The sequence below is a fragment of the Lates calcarifer genome, linkage group LG8 (genome assembly GCF_001640805.2).
Source record: "Lates calcarifer isolate ASB-BC8 linkage group LG8, TLL_Latcal_v3, whole genome shotgun sequence".
Classification (NCBI taxonomy): Eukaryota; Metazoa; Chordata; class Actinopteri; family Centropomidae; genus Lates; species Lates calcarifer.
This window is the reverse complement of record NC_066840.1, coordinates 13,015,988-13,041,112: the sequence shown is the minus strand read 5'-3', so window position 1 is coordinate 13,041,112 and position 25,125 is coordinate 13,015,988. Positions and strand designations below refer to the sequence as shown.

At 42.4% G+C, this 25,125-nt stretch overlaps 3 protein-coding genes across 3 annotated transcripts; 1 reads left to right on the top strand and 2 right to left on the bottom strand.

The window, feature by feature from the left end:
• Positions 1 to 1,804: 1,804 nt before the first annotated feature.
• Positions 1,805 to 14,270, bottom strand: LOC108878338 (E3 ubiquitin-protein ligase RNF38-like). The gene is given in 13 exon segments (XM_018668940.2): positions 1,805 to 2,295; positions 2,982 to 3,081; positions 3,545 to 3,666; positions 3,755 to 3,836; positions 4,423 to 4,526; positions 4,626 to 4,643; positions 4,645 to 4,788; positions 5,828 to 6,016; positions 6,147 to 6,287; positions 7,497 to 7,941; positions 8,512 to 8,693; positions 8,877 to 8,929; positions 12,836 to 14,270. Coding segments are annotated over 13 exon segments (1,929 nt in total). The 5' UTR covers positions 13,122 to 14,270; the 3' UTR covers positions 1,805 to 2,232.
• A 447-nt stretch (positions 14,271 to 14,717) lies between these two features.
• Positions 14,718 to 20,594, bottom strand: LOC108878330 (zinc finger CCHC domain-containing protein 7). The gene is made up of 8 exons (XM_018668926.2): positions 19,751 to 20,594; positions 18,805 to 18,857; positions 18,374 to 18,469; positions 17,239 to 17,409; positions 16,948 to 16,983; positions 16,656 to 16,760; positions 16,448 to 16,565; positions 14,718 to 15,708 (listed from the first exon to the last, which is right to left on the bottom strand). Exons 1-8 carry the CDS (start codon positions 20,136 to 20,138, stop codon positions 15,212 to 15,214), a joined length of 1,464 nt encoding a protein of 487 aa, XP_018524442.1. The 5' UTR covers positions 20,139 to 20,594; the 3' UTR covers positions 14,718 to 15,211.
• Positions 20,595 to 21,577: 983 nt separating this feature from the next.
• Positions 21,578 to 24,241, top strand: LOC108877897 (paired box protein Pax-5). Its single transcript, XM_051072605.1, has 6 exons — positions 21,578 to 21,842; positions 21,985 to 22,182; positions 22,263 to 22,303; positions 22,387 to 22,494; positions 23,580 to 23,723; positions 24,237 to 24,241. Exons 1-6 carry the CDS (start codon positions 21,595 to 21,597, stop codon positions 24,239 to 24,241), a joined length of 744 nt encoding a protein of 247 aa, XP_050928562.1. The 5' UTR covers positions 21,578 to 21,594.
• Positions 24,242 to 25,125: the final 884 nt, after the last annotated feature.

Sequence of the window (25,125 nt, the reverse complement as noted above, 5' to 3'; positions counted from 1 at the left end):
ACATTAACAGTCACTTCAAACACAGGATGTGTCCTAGGGGCCTGTGCTCCGTAGGCCTGTTCATGTTCATGTTCCGTCCATGCCCCAGGGGAATCCAGATTTGACACAAGATCCACAAAATCAACATCTTTGTAATTTAAATGTATCACTATGTACAGTAACACAGTTTCTGTTCTGTTAATCAACAGAAGGTACAAGACAACAGGCGTGTGCTGCCAGGAAAAAGATGTGTACATCAACAGTAGGTAAACAGATGTATGCTGCCAGGGGAGGTGGATGATGTGGCCGTCTGTCTACACACCAACTGTATGCAGACATTTGCTTCAACTGCATCGTAGATCTAAAGTTATAGGAGCATTTCAAACACTCTTGTTAAGTCGTCTACTATGGTTTTTGATTGATTAAATGTTTGGTTCACACACATAGTTTTAGTTTCAGATTCATATGCAGTTATGGTTTATGTTATTTTACTTGTTCATTTATTATTATAATTTTTAGGTAGAATGATTTCACTATATTGTTTGTCACTGCTACAGAATTAAGGCTCAATATTATGACTCCAGTAACTATTATGTCAGTGTGTATGAATTTAACTCACCCCTTTGCTTCAGAGTAATTTTAGCTCCAAATACCAGGTCTGACATCAGCGTAGAGAGTTGTCAGACGGTAAACACACCCAACTGCCCCAAGAACTGTTGGGTGTGTTTACCGTCCTGCCATGCTGGCACTGATTCAAAGAGAAAGCCTTAGTCTACTTTTAACACACGGCCCGGAGTGACTAAACAACGCAATACATGATAAATTTAGGGTTACACAACACATGATCACAATTTAACAACTGTGTCACTCCATCAAAAGTGTACAAACTGTGATAACAATTTGCAGTAAGATAGCTAAGTAATTACATACTGTCTACCTATAAACCAGTTTGTTTACCAAAGGAAACAGAACATACCTCAAGGACCACAACTTGGGCAGATGTAGAGTGATGGTAGTTTGAAAGAGCAGTGGCACCACCTAGTGGCAGCTTGAAGCTGTTACACCTCCTGGGTCTGCATCATTTACCACCACTGTGTATCTTACAGGGAAATCCAGCACAACCAGACTTTGTTTATTTCACTAGCTCTTAATTCTCTGTTAAAAAAAGAACAAGAAAAAGAAAAATATATACAAAATGCTAAGTTTAAAAAGTTCATATCAAGCCTTTTATTTGGTATACAGATATTCATAGATTTGTACAGTATATATAGATATATGTATATATAACACATGTGCCACTGCAAAGTCACAGACAAACTCATTTTGCTAAGAAAAGAAAGTAAAAGAAAAATATATAATGTGCTTAATTTCAAAGTAGTGGCATGAAGCGCTTTTAATGAAAGATGACCAAAACCGGAATGATGAGGTAACTGCCAGGCAGGAAAACAATCACCTATAATGATCTAATAATAATAATAATAATAATAATAATAATAATAATCATTCTAGTGAAACAAACAGATCAAAGAGGCAACTGAGAAGTATAGTGGCAGCATGGACCCTTAGTGTCAAACTAGAGAAAAGGATTAAAGTCTATTACATACATTCACACAGAGTATGCATACAGACAGACAGTGCATAAACGTACAAACAGGAAGTAGAGTCAGTCACTCGTGAGAGCAAAAAAAAACCCTCAGGTGTTGTTACTCTTGTCTGATACACAACAGAAACTCAGGCATGCTCCAGGACATCTAGAAACCTCCTCCCTCCTCCCACTCTCTCTCTCTCTCTCTCTCCTCTCTCTCCTCCTCTCCTCTCTCCTCTCTCTCTCTCTCTCTCTCTCTCTCTCTCTCTCACACACACACACACACACACACACATACACAGTCATGTACCACAGCCCAGCATTATAGGGCTGACCAAACAACACTTGTGTGTGCGCGCACAAACACACACACACACACACCATTGCAGGATGGTGGGTCATTCACTTAAAGATGTGACGACAAGCGTGCATGTACGTGTGCAGGAAAGACAAAAAGGAGGGAAAATGACTGAAACTGAAAAAACTGAACAACTGAAAAAGGAGGAGACGGTGCTGCACAAAAAAGGAAAGGAAATGGTATATGTGTGTGTGTGTGTGTGTGTGTGTGTGTGTGTGTGTACTAGCACGCAGGTGTATCATTATATCAGGAGCAGGCAGTGCTGAACATGTCGCACAGACATTGAGGAGTGTCTGGCTCCCTCATGTGGTCACTCTGAGTCTCTCTGGACTTCCGAGGCGTCTGCCCGACAAATGGGACACGTCCTGTTGGCCTGAGGACAGAGAGAGGAAACAACAAGATAGATTTTAAAGCCAGGTCGTATTTCAAGTCGTGATGTAAATCACACAAAATGATCAGTAGCTTGGCTTACATCTGCACTTTCTCATAAAAAGATTCTTACACTGGATTTCAGATTATTACTTTTTTTTTATTTGTTTTGTATTGAATTGAAAATCCCTTTGGGCAATGCCTCACCCCTCTTAATCATAAGACTGCATTATGATTAACACAAGAACTTGGAGATCAAGCGCCTCTTTTAGCATTTTCAGTGGGAAATCACGTGTCGAGGTATGCAGACAGTTTTTTCTGATGTTCCCATTCTGGGGTTTGGTGTTTTTCGGATGTCACGGACTCCTCTTAGCTGAATTTAGGAACACGAGTTTCTTTCTCTTGTCTAACAGGTCTCTTGACAAGTGAGATTCTCACTACGCTTCTATAATTAAGAGGTGCTTGTGTCACTTAATTAATGTGTGCTTGTACCCTTAAAACAAAAAATAAGGTTTACTCTGCTGATCATGACTCTAAACGCAGCACTGCCTGGTCACTTACCAGACTTACACCTCGACTTGAATCCCCCGCCAAACAACATGTGATCAGCCTTAGATCAACTCAGAGGTTGTATATGTGTATTACATGGACCTAGTGTCTGTCAGCTGGAATCACAGGGGAGATACTTACCCTCAGCCACTTGTCGACACATTTCCCGTGGAACTCGTGGCTGCAGGGCAGGACTCGCAGCAGCTGGCGGGACTCAAAATCACTCATACACACCACACACCTGCAACACAACAGGCAGGATCATGTAGTGCGGCAACACAAGTAATCGGTTTGTTTACCATATTTTTCACATGACACACACAGGACAGATTTAGGCTGGCCAGTTACTACTGGCTACAGCATCTGCAAAAAAATTATTCTCCAAAAGACCAGAGCCTGTTGTTCACCGAAAGGCATTTATAGGATTTTTATGCTCCATCTGTAGGAGCATTTTGTGTGTGTGTTTTATGTATACTTTGAGGAACACAGACAGGTGACAAATTGAAGGAAAACCAAACTAAGTGTCTTACTAAGTTTTTGGACCACCATGTGCAGCCAGAATAGCTTCAATGACCCTGCAACTCTACTGGAGGGATCGATCTCTTAGTTGGTTTACTGGGATCCAAAGAGCTGACAGAAATTTTCATTAACAATAATTCACCGTCTCAGCAAGCGATGACCTGGTGGTTGTAAAAGGCACTCACAGTGTTTGCTCAGACTGATGATTATTTGGATTGAACCGATAGGAGGGAAGCTGTTCAATGTCTCCCTTGGTCAGTCCTCGGAGTTTGGCCTCTCCCAGACGCTCAGCGAGGTTCAGGAGGGCCTGTGGGAGAAGAGCATTGAACAACAGGAGAATCAGCATCTGACGCAGCAGACAAAAGAATAAAACATGTGAACATTTATAGACGAACCTCATAATTTTCCACCTCTCCATCGTCTACATCCAGCTCTAGGCTGATCGCAGGACCTGTGGGCTGGACTGGCAGCATTGAACTGAGGAGAATTTTTAATTAATTAAAGAAGCAAGTTGTGTAGCTCTTTTATTTTTGTATTCAGCATTTCACCATGATGAATGATTTCTGTCTTGAAGGATCAGGACCTTTCCCTGTTTATACAACAAATCCTTTGTTCCGTTCTCTTTGTTTTTAGGATTCAGCTAATGTCTAAAAACCTCTCAGAGACTATTTATCTTGGAAAAAAATTCAGTATCCAAATCCAACAAAATACAATGATCTGACCATACTTTGAAAGCAGTTTTTAAAAAAAAAAAAAAAAAAAAAAAAAATCCAATCAAATGTCCTTATTTTGTCTCCTTCAGGTATAAATAATCAGAACAAATGTTTGAATGCCAGATATAACCTTGGTCAAATTTATCCTTCGAATTACAAATTTTCATAAAGACTTGTGGATTTACTTTTCTTTTCTGATCTACGTTAAGTAATTAGTCAGTGAGCACAATCATCAACACCCTGCAACTGACTGAGGTCATCTACTGTACATTTGGCTGGCACAAATCAAAAATTCAGCCTTTTCCTCTCAACAGTTTTTTCATAGTAAGTTAATACACTGATCTACTTACAGGAAGTAAGGCAGGAGGCTGGGGTGGTAAGGCGAAGGTGGCAGTGGCTGTTGCGAGCGGTACCGTCGCCCCGGGAGACGCCGAGGAATGAAGTTTGGATAGGACTAGGGGGTGATTAGCAACATATACATGTTAGGTCATCTTCACAGTTTCCTTTTTTTAGGTTAAAAAAAAATATTTATCAACTTATTCTTATTTCTCACCACGCCAAAGAACTCCTGTGGCTAGGGGGTCATGGGAGAGGAAGTGAAGCTGTGTGGAGTGTGGAGTGAGGGCTGGGTGGGTGGCGGGGGGATAGTGGAGCCCTGCACCCAAAGACAGGTGCTCTCCAAGCAGCTCCACATCATTCTCTATCCTCTGTAACGGCTGGGAAAGCAAAGGTTGTTAACAGGAGTGATTGAACCACAAGATTACATCCATTCCACATTTTTAAAAAACCTCTAAACAAGAACAAAACAAACACTAAATATTATGTATACTATATGTTCAACAAGGATCATTCAGACTTTTCCATATTTTATCATCATCTAAAAAATATTAATATGTCATTGAGATTAAGATAAAATAACAATTCTTTCTGACATTGCTTTGTAGTCCTTGCAATTCTTGTGCAGCTGCTTCAATTAGCAGTCAACATTAGTCCATATCAAAGCCACATTAAAGCAAAATGTGGAAACTTTTTTTTTTTTTTTCTTGACGCCTTTGGCAAAGAGCTGCCATATCACAGTTCAACAAAAATAACCCTGAACTTCAGAGACAGGTATTTAATCAGAATCCATTTTAGAATTCATCACACATTATGTGAACGTTAGGGATGCATAATATTGAGTTATTATCAATAATAATTACTCAATAATTTCAACAGCCTTTTTAGCTAATAACCATACCATAATATTTCTTCTTTAACTGCATTACCAGCATGTGTCTAGTTTTCATTTGTGGATTTAACTTACTTCATTGTAACTGATGTTCCACGTACAGGTATATAGCCTGTTTTACTACAAGTCTTCAAATATTACAAAACAGTTCACTATTCCCAAGTGTCTGCAACCACTACAGGAGATGAGAGCATTGTTTCAACTCAAATATATAAAATATGCATCACCTATTTTGCTTTAACATAGTAAAACACCTTTGCTGCTGCATTTTTATACCGTGGGTGGAACATTTAAGTTCCCTGAAAGATGCTGACTGCCACACACTGGATCCTCAGGTGAAAACAAGCTTTTGTTGATTTAAAAAAGGGAAGGAGAAAACGCATAGAAAGCTAGATATTATCATCTTGTGAATTCAGACTTTAAAAATAAATGTCATTTCTTTCCAGTATTCGCAAAGGATGCATCTGATACCAATGTGCAATGGTTGAAACAAGGTCATCGCAACACAACACAGTGCTCCTACTCACCGATCGTGCCTGCTGTGTCGGATAGGGTCCAAACTGTCCAGGCTGGGGCAGGTGAGGTGGGTGGTGGGAGAGATGTGTTGGGGGATGGGGGAGGTGTGGAGGGGGAAGCAGGAAGGCTGGGTCACTGGACAGCAACGATGGGAAGGGATAGGGCATCGGTAAATGCTGCACAGAACAAGTCTGAAGGACCTGACAGAGCAAGGGAAAAAAGAAAGCAAGATTTAATTTAGGAAGTAAAACATCAAGTAAAGAAAACTCATCAGTGAGAATGAGGAACCACACCACATGGAAATAACTGGAAAGAAACACAAACACTCACAGGAGGAGGGACGCTGCAGACGGGATAGTGCTGTCCACTGAAAACCACCGAGCATGCTGGGATCTGTTGAGGGGCAGATCGAGGCGGCAGGCCGGGTGGCGCTCCCGGAGGAGACACGGGATACGATACTGGAGCTGAACCCTAAATATGGAGATCAAAGGGCCCTCAATGTTACATATGCAGACTGTGACTTGAAGCTGTAATCAGAAGACTTAGCACAAATCCTCTATGCACCAAATAAAGCTCATCAATACCTCATGTATCAACCGCAGATGTGTCTTTGTGTTACGCACCACTGGTGTGAGGTTTCCCAAGAATGCAGGCATTTTCTTAGATGATAAAATTCAAGCTTTCATGATAACAAACATATTGCTTTGGATTTAATGATGCTCACGAAAGGATTTAGCCTAATTCCAGATGGATTTAGCCTAATTCCAGATGTATGCCCACTTCTTTATTTATTTTTGGAGTGATTCAATTAACAAATTAAATGGCAAATTCAGTTTGATTATAAAGCTACATAATAACATTTGGAACAAGTCAGTTAATTCAAGTTACAATCAAGTTACATCAGTATTTTGTGTGTATAAGTGCCTTTCTTTTCCTTGTAAATGGCACTTGTGTGTGGATATGAATTCCAATATGAACTTGGCTGAATTATAATTTAAATGACAAAATCCCAAAATCCTGCAGATGAAAATTAGTCCCATCACAGACTTTACAGGTTATCTACTAATACAAACTGTTTCCATCAAATCCAATTAGTCATGCGTTGTTTTTCACTGTTTCTAAAAAAATGAAAGGAGAGTATATGCTGCAATATACAAAAACAACTATATACTGAATACAAAATAACTCCTAGTTGTATTTGGCTTTCTAAAAAGATCAATGATACACACCACAATTTCTCTAGGGTAAAGTTTCCATTATGCCAATAACCTTTCCTCCATCCCAGCCAATTTAAAAACTTATTTCACTGAATCATTCCCCACTGGAAGAGAACAAGCACACACATGCTAATAGACAGACCCACATTAACCATCTGAATCTTTCACCAACATGGTGATGAAGAATTTGCTTTGATAAATTACAGGGAGTGTATTGGTCGACATCTCCAACTGCAAATAAGTTAATATACCCACGAGAGGCTGGCTTTAATTTTCACATTTCATTTTTTTTAGAAGAAGTGTATAAAGTGTTATAGTTTGTGAGCATGTCTCGATCTTTGCAGCATTACAAGGAGGCGATCTCAGTCGGTCATAAATAGCAAGTCATGTTTTCTCATTTCAGCCCTTTCTATACTGGAGTGCTTTTTTTTCCCCCAATACACCCAACAAAAAACAAACTCACCTGCTCATGGAGGTCCAGCACCACACTGCTCTGTTGCTGGGATGGGTGAGGGTGAGGGTGAGGGTGCTGTGGGTGGGCTGCAGGGTGCAGCAGCCTGGGAGACAGGTTTGGTGACTGGTGGAGGGGCCTCGGGGAGGGGTTTGGGGGATGGTAACCTGGGCGTTCTTCTGGTCCGGGCCCAGGCCCGGGACCTCTGGGCGGTTGCTGGCTGTAGGGTGGGTAGCCCTGAGGAGGCGCCGGATGACGGTAGTTTTCGTCCTGGTGGCCTGGCGAAGGGCCGTGGTGGGAGTGCAGGTGGTGGTGGTGATGATGGTGGGCGTTTGGGTGGTGATGGTGGTGGTGGTGGTTGTTGTTGTTGCTGTTGTAGTGGTGGTGGTTGTTGTGGGCGTGGTGGTGGTGGCGGGTCAGACGGTCTCTCCGGCCTCGCTGGCGTCTCATTGGAGGGCTGAGGTGGAAGAAAGAGGGGAAAACTAAACAAGAGGCAGAAGAAGCTATGTGCTCATTTGCATCACCATTAACACTGGAGCTGCAACCTACTGCAAAATGATAAATATGACTATAAAAGAAGCAGGACAGAAGAAGATAGTACATGTTAACCTTTAGTGTACTTCATGTGTGCTCAAGAGTCCGTTTAAGCACGTGAGAACATGAATACTTACACTATAAACACATATTTAACACTTGACAGACAGGTTAGGGCTGATATCATTTAGATTTTTGACATTAAACTTAAATTAAACTGCTGATTACTCTACGAGTTAATCAGTCTATCGCCTAAGTAGACAATTTTTTGGTTACAGTTTCTCAAATTTTTGTTTTGGTGATGTCATTTTTATTTAAACACCTTTAAGTTTTTAGACAGAAAAGGCTATTTCAGGATATAAATCTGTGATCTTGAAATCTATGATCAGAATTTTTCATTTTTTTTTAATCATTTTATAGACTGAACATTAACCAGATTGATAGTAAGGATAATGGTTATGTGTATTTCTGTGACACGTGTACACACACTTACCTGCGTCGGTTGCGAACAGGTGTGTGGCATCTCTCTGGCATGTAGTGGGGGTGTGGTCTGCGACTGGGAGGCAGCTCCCAGGGGCGAATGGGAGAGGAAGGAGTAGAGGGGGGGGCGGAGCTCAGATCCAACATGGACTGCTGGGAAAGACGCTGCCTTTTGGGGCTTGGGCTGTCTTCCATCTGCACACAGAGGTGAAGGAGGAAGGGAGGGGGGGCAGGGGAATGGTTGGTCAGTGGGAAAAAAGATAAAGAGGTCGGACAAAAGGGGAGAATGAATAAGGAGGAGAAAACAATGGCATACAAATCCTATTCAAACCAGGAGCAAAGCGGAGGCAACAGGCAGCGGTCATGTTTCATACTTACTTTGTCCCGATCCTCGCTGCACACATTATCTGGATGAAAATGTAGCACTCCTCCTGCAGGCCACAGAGGAAATAAAAACATAATCAGATAAGAGGGCTGAGAAAAACATCAACATCACAAGACACATGGACATACGCTTGCTAAGCCAACAGAAATACAACAACACGGACAACACACGAGCATCTGGTTGCCTTTGATTTTATTTTCCATTCTAAGACCACACTGGATGCCAAAAAGGCCTTATCTTAATGCAGCCTGTCTGATTTGCTTGAACAGTTACACAGACATAACACCACAAAATTCAACAGTGACAACACAAATGTGCATCTAACATCATGTGCAAACAGAGTTACAGCCCTGTGTTGTCACTGGGGGTCTGTCTTCCAAACAGGCTTTAAAATTTCCATCTTTTAACGGGGGAGACGAGAGAGGACGCTATCTCTGGAAGATGTCACACTGGACTCATCCTCTCTGGCTCTCACAAATCATTCCCTCTGATCTACCATGAGAAGCCTGCCATGCAGACTCACAGAAACAGATGCACAGACATCCACAATCAAACATGCGCAAGACTTTGAAGCATCTGGTTGGGTTTGAGAGCGAGAACACGTGCTACAGTGTTTGAATCTGGATAACTTTTGTTCTCAGACATCAGCCCATCGTCACCATCACTTTTCTCCAAATTATTACAGTGTAGTATCTGAAGGTGAAACAGTTGATTGATTGATTGATTGATTGATTAGTCCATTTAAAGGAAGTTAATAGGAAACAATGTTGATAATCAATGTAATTATTTATGTACTTTATCAAACAAAAATGCTGACATGCTCACAGCTTTTCAGATGTGAAGACTTGCTGTTTTTCTCTGTTTCCTATCATTATAAATTTAATATCTTTTAGTTTTGGACTGTTGGTCTGACAAAACAAACAATTTTTCTCACCATTTTCTGACATTTCATGGACTTGGTTAATGAAAAAAAGAGAAAAAACAGTATTATTCCATAAACTGGAGCTACACTGTGGAGTTCTCGCTATGGAAACTAACCCAGAAAGCCTGGGTTCAAGTCTGTGAGCTGGCAAGAATCTGCTGTGCTGACGTTTCCCTAAGCAAGGCAGTGAACCATTATTAGCTCTGCGGCAACTGCTCAGTTCCATGCTTCTTGCCCATTTTTAAATTTTGTAGTTGTGGGAGAACAAGCGATAAAAATCTCCCTCCAAAGATCAATAGACCATCGCAAAAAAAGACTCCTTAATGATATGAATGAGATGAGTATATCCAAAAAAATTCTATACTAAAAAAAAAAAAGAGAAAAACACATTACTGACTAAAGTGCTAATGCCATGAAAATAATCTCAGAAAAACACAATGCTCTCCCAGCTGTTTATCTGACAGTCCACATGTGCAATCTGGATGCAGCATGCGCGCACAGACATTTCAGCAGCTTAAGAAGGATGTCCTTGAACTCAGCTGACAAGAGTTTCCTCTAAGCAGTCTCCCAAAAACCTTTAATCACCAAAAAGAAGAGGAAAAAAAAACTCTCCTCCCCCCATCTCTTTCGGTTTCTCCTTCCATGCCTCCCCTCATCCAAACAGCCCCTTCAGCCACCTCAGAAACAACAGATCTGAAAGCAACCCCCCTACCCCTTTCTTGTCTTTGCGACGCCACTCCAGAGCCATGTGAAGTCTGCCGATAGTGACAGCTCAAAGACGCCCTGCTAGTGGCTGCGAAGAACAGAGGGATGGTTGGTTGACTGACTAGCCGACAGGAGGGCTAACACACACACCGGCTTACATCTTTATTCATCTACCATTGCTTTTTCTTTAGAACCTCATAGGGTCCTGGGACTCAGATGCCCATGTGTTTTGTGCAGAACTAGGTCTGTTAATGCTGATTCACCCCCGGGGGCCATAGGAGAGGGGATGGTGAGCCAGACTGGACGGGTTTTGCTGGCGAGCACACACACACAACCTTGTTTCCTCCAAGCATGGCTGCTGGGGAAGACTGACACCATTTCTTTCACGACTGACAATCCAGTCAGGCAGGGTGGGAAACTTTGAGTATCAGCTGTCACCAAGTAGCAATTTCCTCCTGTTCTTTAACTGAGACACACAGACTTGAACCATTATTTAAGAGCGACAAGCCAAAAACAGAGGAAAAAAAATATTTTGCCCACATAATCTTTAGAGATCTCACAAAAGTATCAATGAAGATCTGTACAAACCAGCTGCTTTTAAGTTGCAGTGCTGACAGGTTGTGGGACACAACAGTCGTTATTAGAGCTACACTGGGTGATAACATGCTTGAAACTGGGGGAGTGAAAAAGGAGGAGAAAAGGATTTAAAAAAAAAAAAAAAAAAAAAAAAAAAGAGGTATGACAGGAACACACATTTTTAACACCCCCAAATCCAACCCTGACTCTTTTTGCATAAAGTGACACCAAGGGGTGTAACACTGTGACATGAACAAAAACAAACACACACAGACAAACAGGAAAACTGTAATGCACAACATACAAGCAGAACACGCTACACACACACACACACACACACACACACACACACACACACACACACACACACACACACACACACAGACCCCAGCCATCAACGAGGCATCTGCAGCTGCTAAAAGAAGGAAGCTCACACAGCTGGGAGATTCGCTCTTTAAGTCATTCACACAAACCCCTCTGTAGTCTTTCAATTTAGGAAGCATGTGTTTCTGTGTGTGTCCCCTCTATGTGGGTTATTTTGGGTGTTTGGCAATAGTGCTGCCATTACGACAGAGGCCCATTAAAAGCCTGCTTTCATTCATTCACTGCACTTTTTTTTGCCTTTGAGGGAATCCAATCTGGTATTACAGAAGGTTTCTCCAGTCACTTTCCAATTGTCAGCAGTGGAAGCCTGCTGAGGACTAACCAGACTGGTGTTAAAAACAATGAAAAGAGACTGGAGTGCACTCTCACTTTTCTGGTGGTTTCATTTATTTCTTCCTCTTACTCCTTAAAGGTTTTGGGGAGCTTTTCAGAGTCTTCTTAGTGAGTTTGGGTTGGATAAGGAACTGTTGACGTTGTGGGCACAAAAAGCCAATCGAATCACCATTTGACTGATATTGAGCAATAAAAATAAATCTGACTTGACAAAGTGAGAAAACCATCAACACTACTGTTCATTCCTCTGCTACTCTGTGTTTGGACGGTGCTTTAAAAGTACAACATCAATCGTTACTCTGCCCTGAACCACTGATGAGAGACCTGTTTGGCTAGTTTAGGAAAATATAGAGCTTTGAGTAGCATTAAGGCTTGTGGCAAACTACTGGGAAGACTGTGCAATGCCAGCCTGTATCACAGCAGTGAGCAATCTGAAACAAAAAGATAAAATCACTATCTAGAAAGAGCTGTCGTTTCAAACAATTTCAATGCTTGTGTCAAGGCTCCAGGCTGCTCTTTTAATCAGCCTCTTCTCTTACACAGATCTTGTAAAGACCAAAGAAGAGTATGTAACATGTCTAAACCGCTACACAAATGCATCTGTCCCTGATCTCCACAGGAGTAACATAATATGACCTGCAGGCCTTCAGCACCACCATCCCTGGACTATCCAAAGGAAAATTCTGCAGTGCTAAATTCCTTCTGAGGGCCAGGATAATTTGCACTGCAAGTATAAAGCCAGGCAGTGACATACAAGACAGGGAGTTCAGGAAGCTGGTGTGCCCTATTTACCTAAGTAAATGCTACTCAAACCTCTAAAGCAGAGCCTCCACTATATCACCTGGCATGACACGTAGCTGGCCTTTCAGGCAACAGCTGGCAGTGAAAGCACCAAGCCTTTTAGTTAAATGTCTCAAAGCCTGTTAAGCTGCTAGTGGTCTGCCTGCATCCCTCAGGGGGTGTATCCTGTGTGAGTGTGTGTAATGATGCATCTAGCTGGGCTGCAGGCCCTGTTTACTGAAGCCTACTTACCGGCCCCAGGGTGTCTGTGAGCTCCGTGCGAAGAGTGGCGCTGCGCCCCTGCGGACAGGTAGCTCCCCTGGGTGTGCTGCTGCTGGCTCTCCGGGTAGCTGCGACCACCGTGGTGCTGCGCCCAGCCAGGGTTGCTCTGCTGCGGGTAGCTCACCCCTCCTCCGCTGGCATTCATCAAGCTCCCGTTACCGACCGCGTTGCCACTGCCGTTGCTTCCAACGCTGCCGTTCATGCCGAAATGATAGAAGCCGGACCGAGACCGCGACCGAGTCCTCGGGGGGTCCATGGCTGGGGAGGAGGAGGAGGAGGAGGTGGAGGAAGAGGAGGGCGGCGGTGGATGGACGTGATGAAGGTAGGCTGGAGAGATGGACGTCCAGAAACGGGCAGTAGCCTTCCTCTTCAGACCGCTTCTCCGCGTCTCTCTATCCACCTAGTTACCTCCGATGACGACCGGCTACTGCGAGTGTTTTCTGAGACATTTACAGCTGATGTTTTAAAATAATGAGGTGGGATACCTGGAAGCAGCGGGTTCAGGGAAGCACAGCCTTCATATGTCGCACAAGCAACATCTGCATCGACTCCATCCACTGTCCCCTCTTTGCTATCTGTGCGGGTCAACTTAACGCAAGCCGCTTATTTATTTAACCACTTACGAGCGTGCGTAAGTATTAAAAATATTCTAGTTAAATCAGCTTACGATGGAACAAAACAATGATCAAAATACAGTTTAGTTATCAGTGGTTTTCGTCGTTACCAGAACAACAGCTGAGCAAGTCTCAGGTTCTCTATTGTCTTTTCACAGAGGCGTAAAATAAAGTATTTTTATGAGCTTTGGTCGCAAGCAGTTGGGTCCTAAACGAGTGAGTCCATTGCCGACGCGTACATTAACAAGCAACTGCAACTGAAGTTAATATCCCTGCCACCAAAAGCTAGCCAAGTTTAATACTTAAATCCTTCAACACGAGCAAGATGGCTAGCTGTCGAGCGTTAGCAAACTAAAGGAAACCAGCCGCCCCGATAGCTGGCTGTGAAACAAAGTTATTAGCATAGGTTCGTGAATAAATTACAACTAAACTGCAACGGGTAGCCCACCGTGAGTAGTTAAGTTACACCCCTCAGTGCTGGCAAACTATACCTGCTCGTTCATTAGCATAATTTCGATTTTCCAGCTAGCCCGAGGCTAAAAGGAAGCGGGGTCTAGAGGGGAAAACAAGTCCAACAGTGCCGACATTACAAGCTAGCTAACGCCGCTCTATATCGATGTTAGGCTGGTCGTTAAACAGCGCTACAAGCGGGTTATTTCAGACCGCATGAGAAAGCAGATAGCTACCTTATCCGTCAAGTAAGGTGGACAATATTTCTCCAATTTAAATCCCCTCTCGCATTCGCTGTGTTTTCTCTGGTCAGCGGGGAGTGTAGTGGAGATCAATCAATGGGAGTTTCACATCTCTGCTCAGTCATTACCAATCGATCACAGACTAACGTGTCGCTCGGTCACAGGAAAACCCGCGTTATACTTGTACATAAAATCACACAAACCCAAAATCGAGGAAATGTTAAAGTTCCTACAACACCACACACCCGCAAAAGCGACAGTAGTTTAATAAGCGGCGGTCAAGGTCGAGTTTGAAGCAGCAGCTTTTTTATCGGATTCGACTGCTTCGGTCTGGCAAACCCCGGGCAGCTGCTCAGCTCATTAATAATTCAGCAGCTTCATAGCAGCAATACTATAAGACAGCGCTTTGAAAAACACTGACTTCATACACACACTGACGTTTGAGGCTTTCTACGATGTACTACTTAAACCTGAGCCCCCTCTTCTCGCGTGTTTTCATGTACCAAATGTGTCACAATAATCCTCTCTTTGAACACAAATTACAAATGAGGTTATCTAGAAATGCACGTTTATTGTCGCTGTCTTTACAATATAAATATGACGCTTTACAAAGGCCAATCAAAGGTCTGTGCCTTTGACCTGATTTCAAGTATTTTACTGACAGAAAATGAAATGTCACTGCAAAACTAGCATTATATTTAGTGAGATGAAAACACGATACAAATGAGCAAAAAAAGCTAGGGTTGTATAAAAACATATTCAAGAATACTGTATGTTTAAAATTGTACATGTGAAATTTGGCCCAGCCAGTATAATAGCAGTAGATGTATTTACAGGATAAGGTTAGTACAAAATTACACAGACGATGATGACCCTTCAACTGTATCTGCTATTGTTTATTGCTATTATCTACAGTTGTGTTTTTCTGTATAACAATAAATTAATGAATCAATCAAAAGACCATGAAATACAAAATCACTTTTTTTGTCTTCCAGCTACATTTCTCACTATTTAAAAATAAATAAACAAGCAGTCAGGCTTTATCTTCTTCTGTGGCGTACTCTTTGCTTTGGAGAAAGAAGGTTTTCACTTCCAATGTCAATGTCACCATGAGGATATAAATCACCTCGTTTTATCCCTCCTCTCTTCTTCCACCTCTCTGTCTCTCTGCTCCTCCTACTCCTCCTGCCGCCTGCCTCATCCTTTCTCTTCTTCTGTGGAGGGTGTGTGGACGCCCAGTGACCATGGAGGGGGGACTTGAAGGGGTCTGCATGGCATGCTTCATTGTCAGCGTTGCCCTGGGACCTCCCCAGCAGCCCTCCTTCTCGTCTGGCTTGAGCCTCTCTCCTCAGCCTCTTGACCTCCTGCCTCTCTCTGCGCCTCTCTGGCCACGTCTTCCTCCTGCCAGCTCGGCGACACGTCTCCTGCTTTGTCCTGCTCCTCCTCTGGACCGGTTCATTTTCCTCACCACTCTCCCCTGTTGGTTCAGACAAGGGCTGCTGGTCTGAAGGACCCATGGATCCAGAATTCATGCGCTCTAAAAACAGACAACAATGATGAAGATTTCCTCGTTAATGAGATAAACATTCTGCAGAGCCTTTAAGCGTCTCTCAGCTTGTTGTGTTAATTTTGTAGTCTTGAACTTCACTGTTTTGATACACTTTCACTACCTTCACCAACCCTGTTTTGAGCGCAACACCTCTGATAAACCCACCTGCTCAGCACCAAACAGCAGACCAACAAGGCTAGCAAACAGCTGGTGAACATCATGGTAGATTTAGCAGCTAAAGAGTCAGATATTTCCCTCAAGAGTCATTGGAGACCTAAACAGACCTTAAAAGAGACTGAATATTGGATTTACATTCGTTGAGTGGCCAAAAACATGACTCCAAAGGAATGCTAATGTTTCTCTGTGCTAACATCAGGTGGATGTAAATAGGCAACTGTTTTGGTAACACAATCATCATAACAGCTTTGAATTGCTGACCCCAAATGGCAAAATGTTATAGTAACAATAATACTGCTTTAAAAAGTAACTTAACACTTGCTGATAATCTCTTTTAACTTCTCCCCTTGCTGTAGTGATATCCATGGTCCTGTTGGGTGTGGTTACAGGTTCAACAAAACAGAGGTTTTGAAACTTCAACCACAGAGGGGAGTAAATCCCTGTTTTTAAACCTGGTTTTAGTCACACTTTAAACCAATTTTAGAACAGGTAAAACTGTTCATATCTTGCCCAACATGACCCATAAAGACAAGATGACTTGCTCTGTCACCTTTGGCTCTTTTCTGAGTCCTGGTACGACATTGGAGGATATCATCAATGGTGTCATAGTGGCAAACATAAGGCAGTGAAGGAAAAGTCCCACTGACCATCCTCCTCTTCGTGCACTCCTGTTACAAGCAGAGAGATAGAGGGAATAAGGGAAAAGACTAGGAAAGACAATTAAAGTGAGGGAAGGATGCATTTTATTCACCACTTACATAGCCATAATGTCCTCTCTCAGAGCAGTTGTAACAGTGAGCGCGGTGTCTCTTATGTTTGAGGGTGTGAACTGTCCGTGGTCTGAGTGGCACCTCTAACCGGATCTGGAAAAAAAGTTTTTTAAACATTTTTTAGACATGGAAAAATGGCAATAGTTGATTTCTTGGAAGTTTTACCAATACACAGCCATGAATTTAGGCTCTAAATTTCATCACCACGTGAAGTGTTTTGAAGCTTGCTTAAGCTTAGGGTGGGATGAGAGTGTGCATTAAAGTCAAGGCTTCAACTCACTGTCAAGTGGTATTGTCTCCATGTATCAGGGCAGGCCTGAGGAAAAAATGAGAAAAGGAGAAAATTACTCTTTTGGGCAGGAATACATAAAAAAAGTAGAGTGTGTAACTGTGCTGAGGATGAGGAACTGTTTGCCGAGATCAAACAACACTTCATAATTGGGGCCCACACACACCTCAGGCTAAAAAAAATCTGTCAACACACAAGTGACAAATGCCTCCAAAGTTTCCTTCAACGCGGCAACACAAACACTCAAAGGGGCCAGACCTGCGGGCTAACAGACAAACTCACATCAGAGAGGTGTCCTGTCATGCCACAGCGCTGGCAGTGTTGGTTCCATACTGGGGGGGTTTCACAGGGCCTGAGGCCATGTGAAGGCAGCCCACAGCTGGGGCAGGGGCGGCTCGGACAGCCCCTCTGGATGTGGCCCTGGATCCCACAAAGGAAGCAGGTGGGACATTTCTGCAGGCACAGAGACCAAGGTTTAAAGATGGGTGTTATTAATCGGACAGATCAAAATATGATGTTGTTTTTTAGACCAATGGGACACCAGGGGCCAGAGGCATAAAACTCTGTAGATTCAAGATTATAACTAAATATGTATGCACCAAGACGGAAATAGGCAGATGCATTCTTTTTACAGTGTTTAGTTCTGTTTTATTAATATCAATAATATCAATCATTGTGGAAGTGGGCCCACACACACAAGCCTCATTTCTGTTCCCACAGTTTGCCATTAATGGATGCAGGAATGCCCATACACATCTGTTTGTATACTGATACGTGTGCCAGCTCCACCATTCATTAGACCTGTCACCTGTCAGAATGAGGAACGGCAAAGACAAAGTGCAGTTTTACAGATTCTATCTCCAGCAACATCGAACAGCTGTCAGCGCACACGGCCGTTACACACAGCTGTGGATATTTACCCATACTACTTAGGGTATCACACCTATCTGTAAACTATCATTACTCTAATACCTCCATCATAATTATTAAACATCAGAGAGATGATCATTCATTAATTTTTTGGTCTGATACAGAAACAAGCAGGGGTCACTGACACAGTAATGGCTACTTCAGAGTTGGGTATAAAATAACTGATCGCTGGCAGGGAGATAATAATGATTCATCAACTTAAAAAAACTTAAATTAAGCTTAGAAATTTGTCTTGAAATTTCACAGATTACTGTGTAGATTTAGAAAATAGTAAAATATTCACCATAACACACCTAAACAACATTTTACCACAACACAAAGCCAGCAGTCTCAGCAGCTGGGTGTGTATTTCAACCCAACCACTGTATCAAACTCCTGTAATGGCAATTCTTTGTAACAAAAACATAACACATGCTCACTACCTACTTACTGAGAATGTAAATGTATACCTTGTGTATGTATGAAAAAAGGATGTGTGTTCCTTTACCTTATGGTAATAGCAGCTTTTGGCAAGGTGTCCTGTCCTGTTGCAGATGTTACAGAGCAGAGAACGACCAGGCATAAAATAGCGGCTGGACAGAGACTGATCAGGACAGGAGAAGACAAAAAAAATAAATGAAAAAATTCAATTATTTAAACTCATGCTACTGAGTTCATATTGCAATATTAAACTAAAGCCAAAAATAATTGTGAAAACCATTTTCTTTCCCTCTTATGCCACAGTCTTTTTGTATTTAAAAAAATGTTGCTTTTGAAATTTGATATTATAAATAAAGAGGAGGAAAAAATACTGACTGCCAACTACTTAACAGATATTTAAACTGCCAGAGGCTTGAATAACGACTGTGGACACATAGTTCCCCGAATAACTGAGGTCTCCTGTTGTATTCCTCAAAATGGATGAATACTAAGAGTTACCTTGTCTTTCTCTGATACAGCCCAAGTATCTTTGACTGACTTCTCACTGGGATCTGTGATGGAAAGATTCACCATGGACATTGAGTTATGAAGACATAAATGCAGACCACAATGAAAGCCATAACTGAATGGCTCTCATGAAGGACACCTCTTGACATGCAACAAAGATTTCCAAAAACAGCCTTTACAAAAACGAACAGTTCAGGAGTTTTATTGAGCCTAGTAAATGTCGTCTCTCCCAGGTATTGTGTCTTGTAAAAGCTGTAGCTCCCAGGGATTAGAAACCTGATGAAAAACACTTGACCTTCCTAAAATAACTGTCACTTAGGTGTGTGGAAAAACTCAAATAAAACCTCTCTGCTGTGTTGGAGCTGCTGGCTGGCAAGACAAGATTAAGTGGCTGCATGGGGCAGCTCCCTGGCATGAATATGAGTATCTTCATTAATGTGAAGCAGAGCATCTCGGAAAAACAGAGTGCACGCTGAGCAAACTGGCTCTGCACAAGTTTAAAAATAAATTGCACTCCCACAGATTTACACAAATTTCTGTGATTCAACACACACAGCAACCGTCTCAGCTGCTAAACTGTCTATGAGATACTGCTGCTCATGGAGTTATCCATTATGCTGGAAAGGAGATTATTCTCATGGTTGTCCAGAGAGGTAAACAGGAACTTCACTTCAACTGAAAGTCCACAAATAGCAGTGACATTCATTCAGGTGATATTCACATACAAAGCAAATATAGTTGTAGCCTATTCCCCAAATGTAGCTGGACACACTTGGACATCTACTTGAACCTCACTCAGTTTCAGTGGTGTCTTCCTTCTAGTGAACATTTCAGAAACCAACAATGCAAAATGAACCACTATAAAAAATAAATAAATAAATAAAACTTAGCAGAATTCAAACAGGATGGCAGACAGCAGCACAATGTTAACCTTCACCTCCAGAGTCATCTTCAGAGCTGCTCCAGTATCCCAAGTTGAGCTGGATGCTTGAGTCTCCTGCTTGCTCCTCTCCTCCCAGGATCATCCACTCCTCGACGGGCTGCTCAGTGTCCTCCTCTTCCTCCTCTTCCTGCTCCTCCTGTAAGGCAATACTGGAAGCCGGACTGGAGCTGTTGTCCTCCAGAGTCCGTCCTGAGGTGATGGAGAAGGCCAGGAGAAGTGGAGGAGAGCTTTCCCCGCTGAGCCGCACAGCTTGTTCACAGCTGCTGCGATGTTTCTGCTGGCTTAACTCAATCACTCCTTCACCATCTGAACTCCAGGAGTCCTCAATAAAGAAAGCCCCCTCACTATCATCCTCCTCTTCGTTTTCCTTGGTGTAGTCCATAGTACAACCTGACACAAACTGCGGCTAAACAGCGCCAAGCAACGACTGCTCGAAGCACTGCTATGAAATACCAGAGGCTGTCGGCTCGATAATTACAGCTAACCCGGCAGAAATAAAATGGCTTTTTACTGTTTTTTAGTCTTCTTCTTCTTTATTCTGGATGTTAACATGCAAAATATCCTCACATGTAGCTTAATGTTAGGCTAACCAACTTTATGCTACCGGTAACTGGCTCCGTAGTAGCAGAGGATATTAATGTAGCTACTTTAGCCAACAAGACCAAGTCAAATAAAGTCTATACTGACATTTCTCGGATGCTTACCGTTTTCAGTTCACTATATTTCGGTTGCAACTTCACGTAGAATCACAATATTAATTTGTTCCCTCCCTACAACTGAAAAGATTGCCGCTTCCATGCTTGTTTACCCGGTGTTCCCGGAAAACATTGGACAACCAAAACTAACCCAGCGTTACAAAACAAAAAGCGTTTGGCAGCTAGCGCCTATCCCGGAGTGGAAATACTGCATTTTTTTAACCAGCATTTGCAAGACAGTGGTCATAAAGTGATGTTGAATGACTGGTGTTGACAACAGAAACATTATGAGTGGTTTGCTGTCAATGGTTGTTCCCATAGCAACGATCTCAAATCAGTTTACAAAGAAATTTGGGCACCAGCTAATTAGGCACCATTTATTTGGTTCTGTATGCTGTAGCCTAATTAATCAGACTACCTCATTAATGATTACAAATTATGTATTATTTTTAATTTATAATCAGTTATTTAGTATCTTTTTATCCTGCTCCAGCATGACACTTTGTTTGTCTTTTTTAGCTCTTAAACCAGCTGTGTATGAAAAACTTAAAATAGTAGTTACTAATGCAGAGAGAACAATACAGTGAATGTGAAATGTTGATGGTAAGTTTTTAATTATATTTTTGTCATGATGTTCCCACCCCACCGTGTTGTTTCAGTAAAGACTCTTTTGCATTTAATGTTTTGGTAAAAACGTTGCTGCTGTTCGCAGTAAGAGCTGACCACAGCTAAACGCACCGCTATAACTGGTCGCGTGTTCCAGTGTGTATGTGTCCAATCAAATAAAGCTCGTGCGACTGTCCACCGCTCAGGTGCTGAAAGCAGCAGAGAGGTGGTGCACCCTGTCACTCAACACCGCGAAGATACGGGACAAAATCTGAGCAGTGCTCTGTGAAAAACTTCAGTTTCATGTTTGAATGAAAATGTTTCATCCTCGGAAACAACTACAATTCGTAGGAACTAACATCTGAAGTTCAGGAGGACTACAGACTTTCTTTTAGAGTCAGACAACAGTGTGTGATGGAAGTACGCTTTGGACAGGTGCCGCTCACCGTAACGCACAGTAAGTAACGACATTTCCTAATTTAAAGTCATAAAGTGACACCTGTAGGCTAAGCGTACACTTTATTATACGACTGAATTATGTTGAGCGCGCGCTTAAATGTTGGTAGAACTGTACGTATGTCTTTTAATTGGTGTTCCTTTGATTCGCTCCGGTGCTCAGGGCACGGCGGCGTAAACCAGCTCGGCGGAGTCTTCATTAACGGGCGCCCGTTACCGCACGTGGTGAGACAGCGTATTGTGGAGCTCGCGCAACTGGGCGTGCGTCCCTGTGAGATCTCCCGCCGCCTGCGCGTCAGTCACGGCTGTGTCAGCAAAATACTGGCCAGGTAAATTTAATCCGCCTATTTCTGATTTTTTTTTTTTTTAAATATACAGATTCATCTTGGAGCATCTCACTTTATTCCAACTTCTGTACTTGTCAGGTAAAATGTTAACCTCTCCTGACAGATATCGACATTGTTCATTCAGGTACAATGAGACAGGGAGCATCAGACCAGGAGTGATTGGAGGCTCCAAGCCAAAAGTGGCCACTCCTAAAGTTGTGCAAATGATCCTGCATCTGAAACACACCAACCCCACCATGTTCGCCTGGGAGATCAGAGACAGGCTGGTGCTGGAGCGAGTGTGTGACCATGACAGCGTGCCCAGCATCAGCTCCATCAACAGGTACAGAGGACTTCACGTGTGTGCTTCAGCAACAAAGAATATTAAAATGAGAGTTGAGTGAGCTCCCTCTGTCTTCACAGGATCATCAGAAATAAAGGCCAGTCTGAGTCTTGTGAAGTTGGTGAGTCTCTCTGTCCCTTCTCCTCTCTCCTGATCTATCTGCCTCTGTCTAATGTTTCCTGACACTGACCTCTGCCCCTGCAGTGGCATCAGCATCATCTGTTGCCGTGGGAACAGCCCATTCCTCAGAGTCGACCTATTCCATCCGTGGGATTCTGGGGATCAGAAAACACAGCGGCAAATATAAAGAAGGTAATACAGTCTGTGAGTGTGAGTGGTGTATGTGCATGTGTTTGAAAGTGCATGTATATATGAGAATATTTTATTCTGTTTTCTTTCTGTCAGAAGTTGTGTACTTCATAAATCAAAAACAATCTTTTACCTACCTGGTATAATAAGTTAACTTTGTCACTTTTCTCATGTGAATGCCTCTCTGACTCAGATTAATAATTTAATTCAGTGTGGAATTGATACATAATTCCATTAAGTTTTCTTGGAGTGGACATCTAGGGGCCAAAATGTACTTAAAGTCAATTCATAGTAATATCACATGTTAGCTGTGACGTTTCCTCCTTCATTTACAAGAGCAATTAAGTTTTATTTTCACACAATCATCTAGTTTGATTTTTATTTTAGAAAATCTCAGTGATCCCACAACCATGTTTTTCAAACAGCTGTTAAAGCTACATAGCGATAGCAAAAAAACTGACATATAGCACCTTTAAGGCAGAACAAAATCATCTGACTCATATCAAGAAAATGACACTGATGCAATAACATTTCTGAAACAAGTTGTTTCGGATTGTAAAAAAGACGTGACCTTTCTCCGCTGACAGCTTCTTTTCTTGTGTTATATCGGCAGAATGTAAGATTCCACGTTAGATTAAACATCTCGTGAAGATGGATGAACTTTCAGTGCAGACACAGAGATTACAGTGGATTTTCTGTGGCACCAGGCCACACAGCAGACTGATGAGTAAAGCCGGCAGTCTTGTGTTAATATTAGTCTGAATGAAACAACCTCCACAGCAGGAGATCCACCTCACCGCCCCAGGCTTCTGTCCTCTCAGCCAGCAGGCTCTCTGCTCCTCCCCGCCTCCCCCCTCACCTCTGCCTCTCATTACAGACCTGCTTACACCTCCACTCCTCCATCACTGAAACCATTAGAATATGAGATCAAACAGATAAATAAACACACTTACACTTGGGAACACACACACACACGTGCATGCATTTTGTCATTCTTCTAATTAGAACAAGTGAAGATCACAGTGGGGGGATTGAGGTAGGAGGAGAAATAAATGTGAACGTGGACTGAAGCTGGTTTGTTTTCCCAGTCAGGGACGTCTCCTGCGGCGTGTACCACGATCAGCCATGTTCCTGTAATGACACCTGGGGACGGTGTGACCCCTGCCTGACCTCTATCTCCAGCCTGACCTTTTACCCCAGCCTGCCAGCTAATCATAATCCAGGTCTGACAGGTCAGTCTGCGTCAAAATATGACCACTTCTGTCCAGTGTGAGTTCAGCTTTGATGTGTTTTCTCAAAGGTCTGTCTCTCTTGTTTAGGGTCTCCATGTCATTACAGCTGAAGGGAGGGCTGTAAAATACCCCAGAAGAAAGAATCTCATCAATTTTTGTGCCAAAACAACACGATTTCACAACTGGATTGATGGAAATTTTATGTATTAGAAAATCAATGATCAAGATAGAAACCTACATCACAATTTGCAAGTCTGTTCAAATAAAACTGAAATGACAGGACTAATTTTCTATGTTTTATTTACATAATTTTTCCTCAAAACACATACTGTTATTTCAGAGGCTTAATAGAGCTTCATCAGTCCAACATATTATCCCCTGTCCCTGTCACCCCTGTGGCCATTTTCTCCCCAGTCAGTGGTAGAGGTGGAGCATCATTAGGGGCACCATGATGGAGGACAGTGATTGTTTTTTCTCCTCAGTGTGCATCTCCCTGGCCTCCCCCCTTTCCAGGATGAGGGATTAAAGGAGAAGGTGGGGAGCTGCCAGAGGGACCGCCAGGGTCAAAGAGCACAGCTGAGACAGAAACCTGTGGCCAGCAGTGGGCATCAATCTGCAGGAGGCATGTAGAGAACCGGGCGCATGGTGGCGACTGTTATTACTGTGTATATGAACAGACAAGCACACGTACACACACATGGATTTTTACATCTACAACTACTTGTGGCTGAGACTCTTGGGAATTAATACACATGTTCAAGTTTGTGTCACAACTTTTTCACATTTCACAAATGTCAACCTAATTATATTTTATTTATATTAAACTAGACAAAAAAACTAAAGGAGAGCAACAGAGGAGGTGGAGAATACTCTTCTATCAGACCTGCAATGGGTGTCAAATATACAGAGAAGATAGAAGTGGCAGGTGTAGAATTACAGTGTGTGACAGTTAAGGGAATTAAATGAATAAATAATCATTATCAGTAAATTATTAAGCAGATAAAGTACAAACATATTAAGTGTAATAAGTTGGAGAGTCTAGAATATGAAAGTGTTTTTTACTGTTTACTGACACAGCAGAATGGATAGGAGTCATTGTTAATGTTAGTTAGTTTCACCTTTTCTATAATAAGTCAAACTGTTTGCTATGAAAAACAAACACTCCTGGTTGGTACATGGTGAAAACAGGCTCATAGTAATGAGTATATTATATGAAAGCGCAGGCCTGTGTTTTAAGTGGTGTGTTTTGTTCTTTGCATGCATTCATATCTTCACCATAAGCCTGTCTGAACATCACTAGTTAACTAGTATCAGTAGTTTTCTTGGTAAACTGACTCAGTGTTCATGAGGCAAAAATAACCGAGCTCTGTTACGTTGAAGCTCCAGCTCATTAAGACAAGAT

What these genes read in the sequence shown, in the direction of transcription:
- LOC108877897 (XM_051072605.1), top strand. Translation starts at nt 21,595, where the DNA reads ATGTTGAGCGCGCGCTTAAATGTTGGTAGAACTGTACGTATGTCTTTT. An exon ending in GTCAGCAAAATACTGGCCAG is followed by an intron (nt 21,843 to 21,984) that starts GTAAATTTAATC and finishes TTGTTCATTCAG; the next exon opens with GTACAATGAGACAGGGAGCA. An exon ending in AGCATCAGCTCCATCAACAG is followed by an intron (nt 22,183 to 22,262) that starts GTACAGAGGACT and finishes CTGTCTTCACAG; the next exon opens with GATCATCAGAAATAAAGGCC.
- LOC108878330 (XM_018668926.2), bottom strand. Translation starts at nt 20,138, where the DNA reads ATGGACTACACCAAGGAAAACGAAGAGGAGGATGATAGTGAGGGGGCT. An exon ending in CTGTATCAGAGAAAGACAAG is followed by an intron (nt 18,470 to 18,804) that starts GTAACTCTTAGT and finishes TGTCCTGATCAG; the next exon opens with TCTCTGTCCAGCCGCTATTT. An exon ending in TGACAGGACACCTCTCTGAT is followed by an intron (nt 16,984 to 17,238) that starts GTGAGTTTGTCT and finishes TTTTTTCCTCAG; the next exon opens with GCCTGCCCTGATACATGGAG.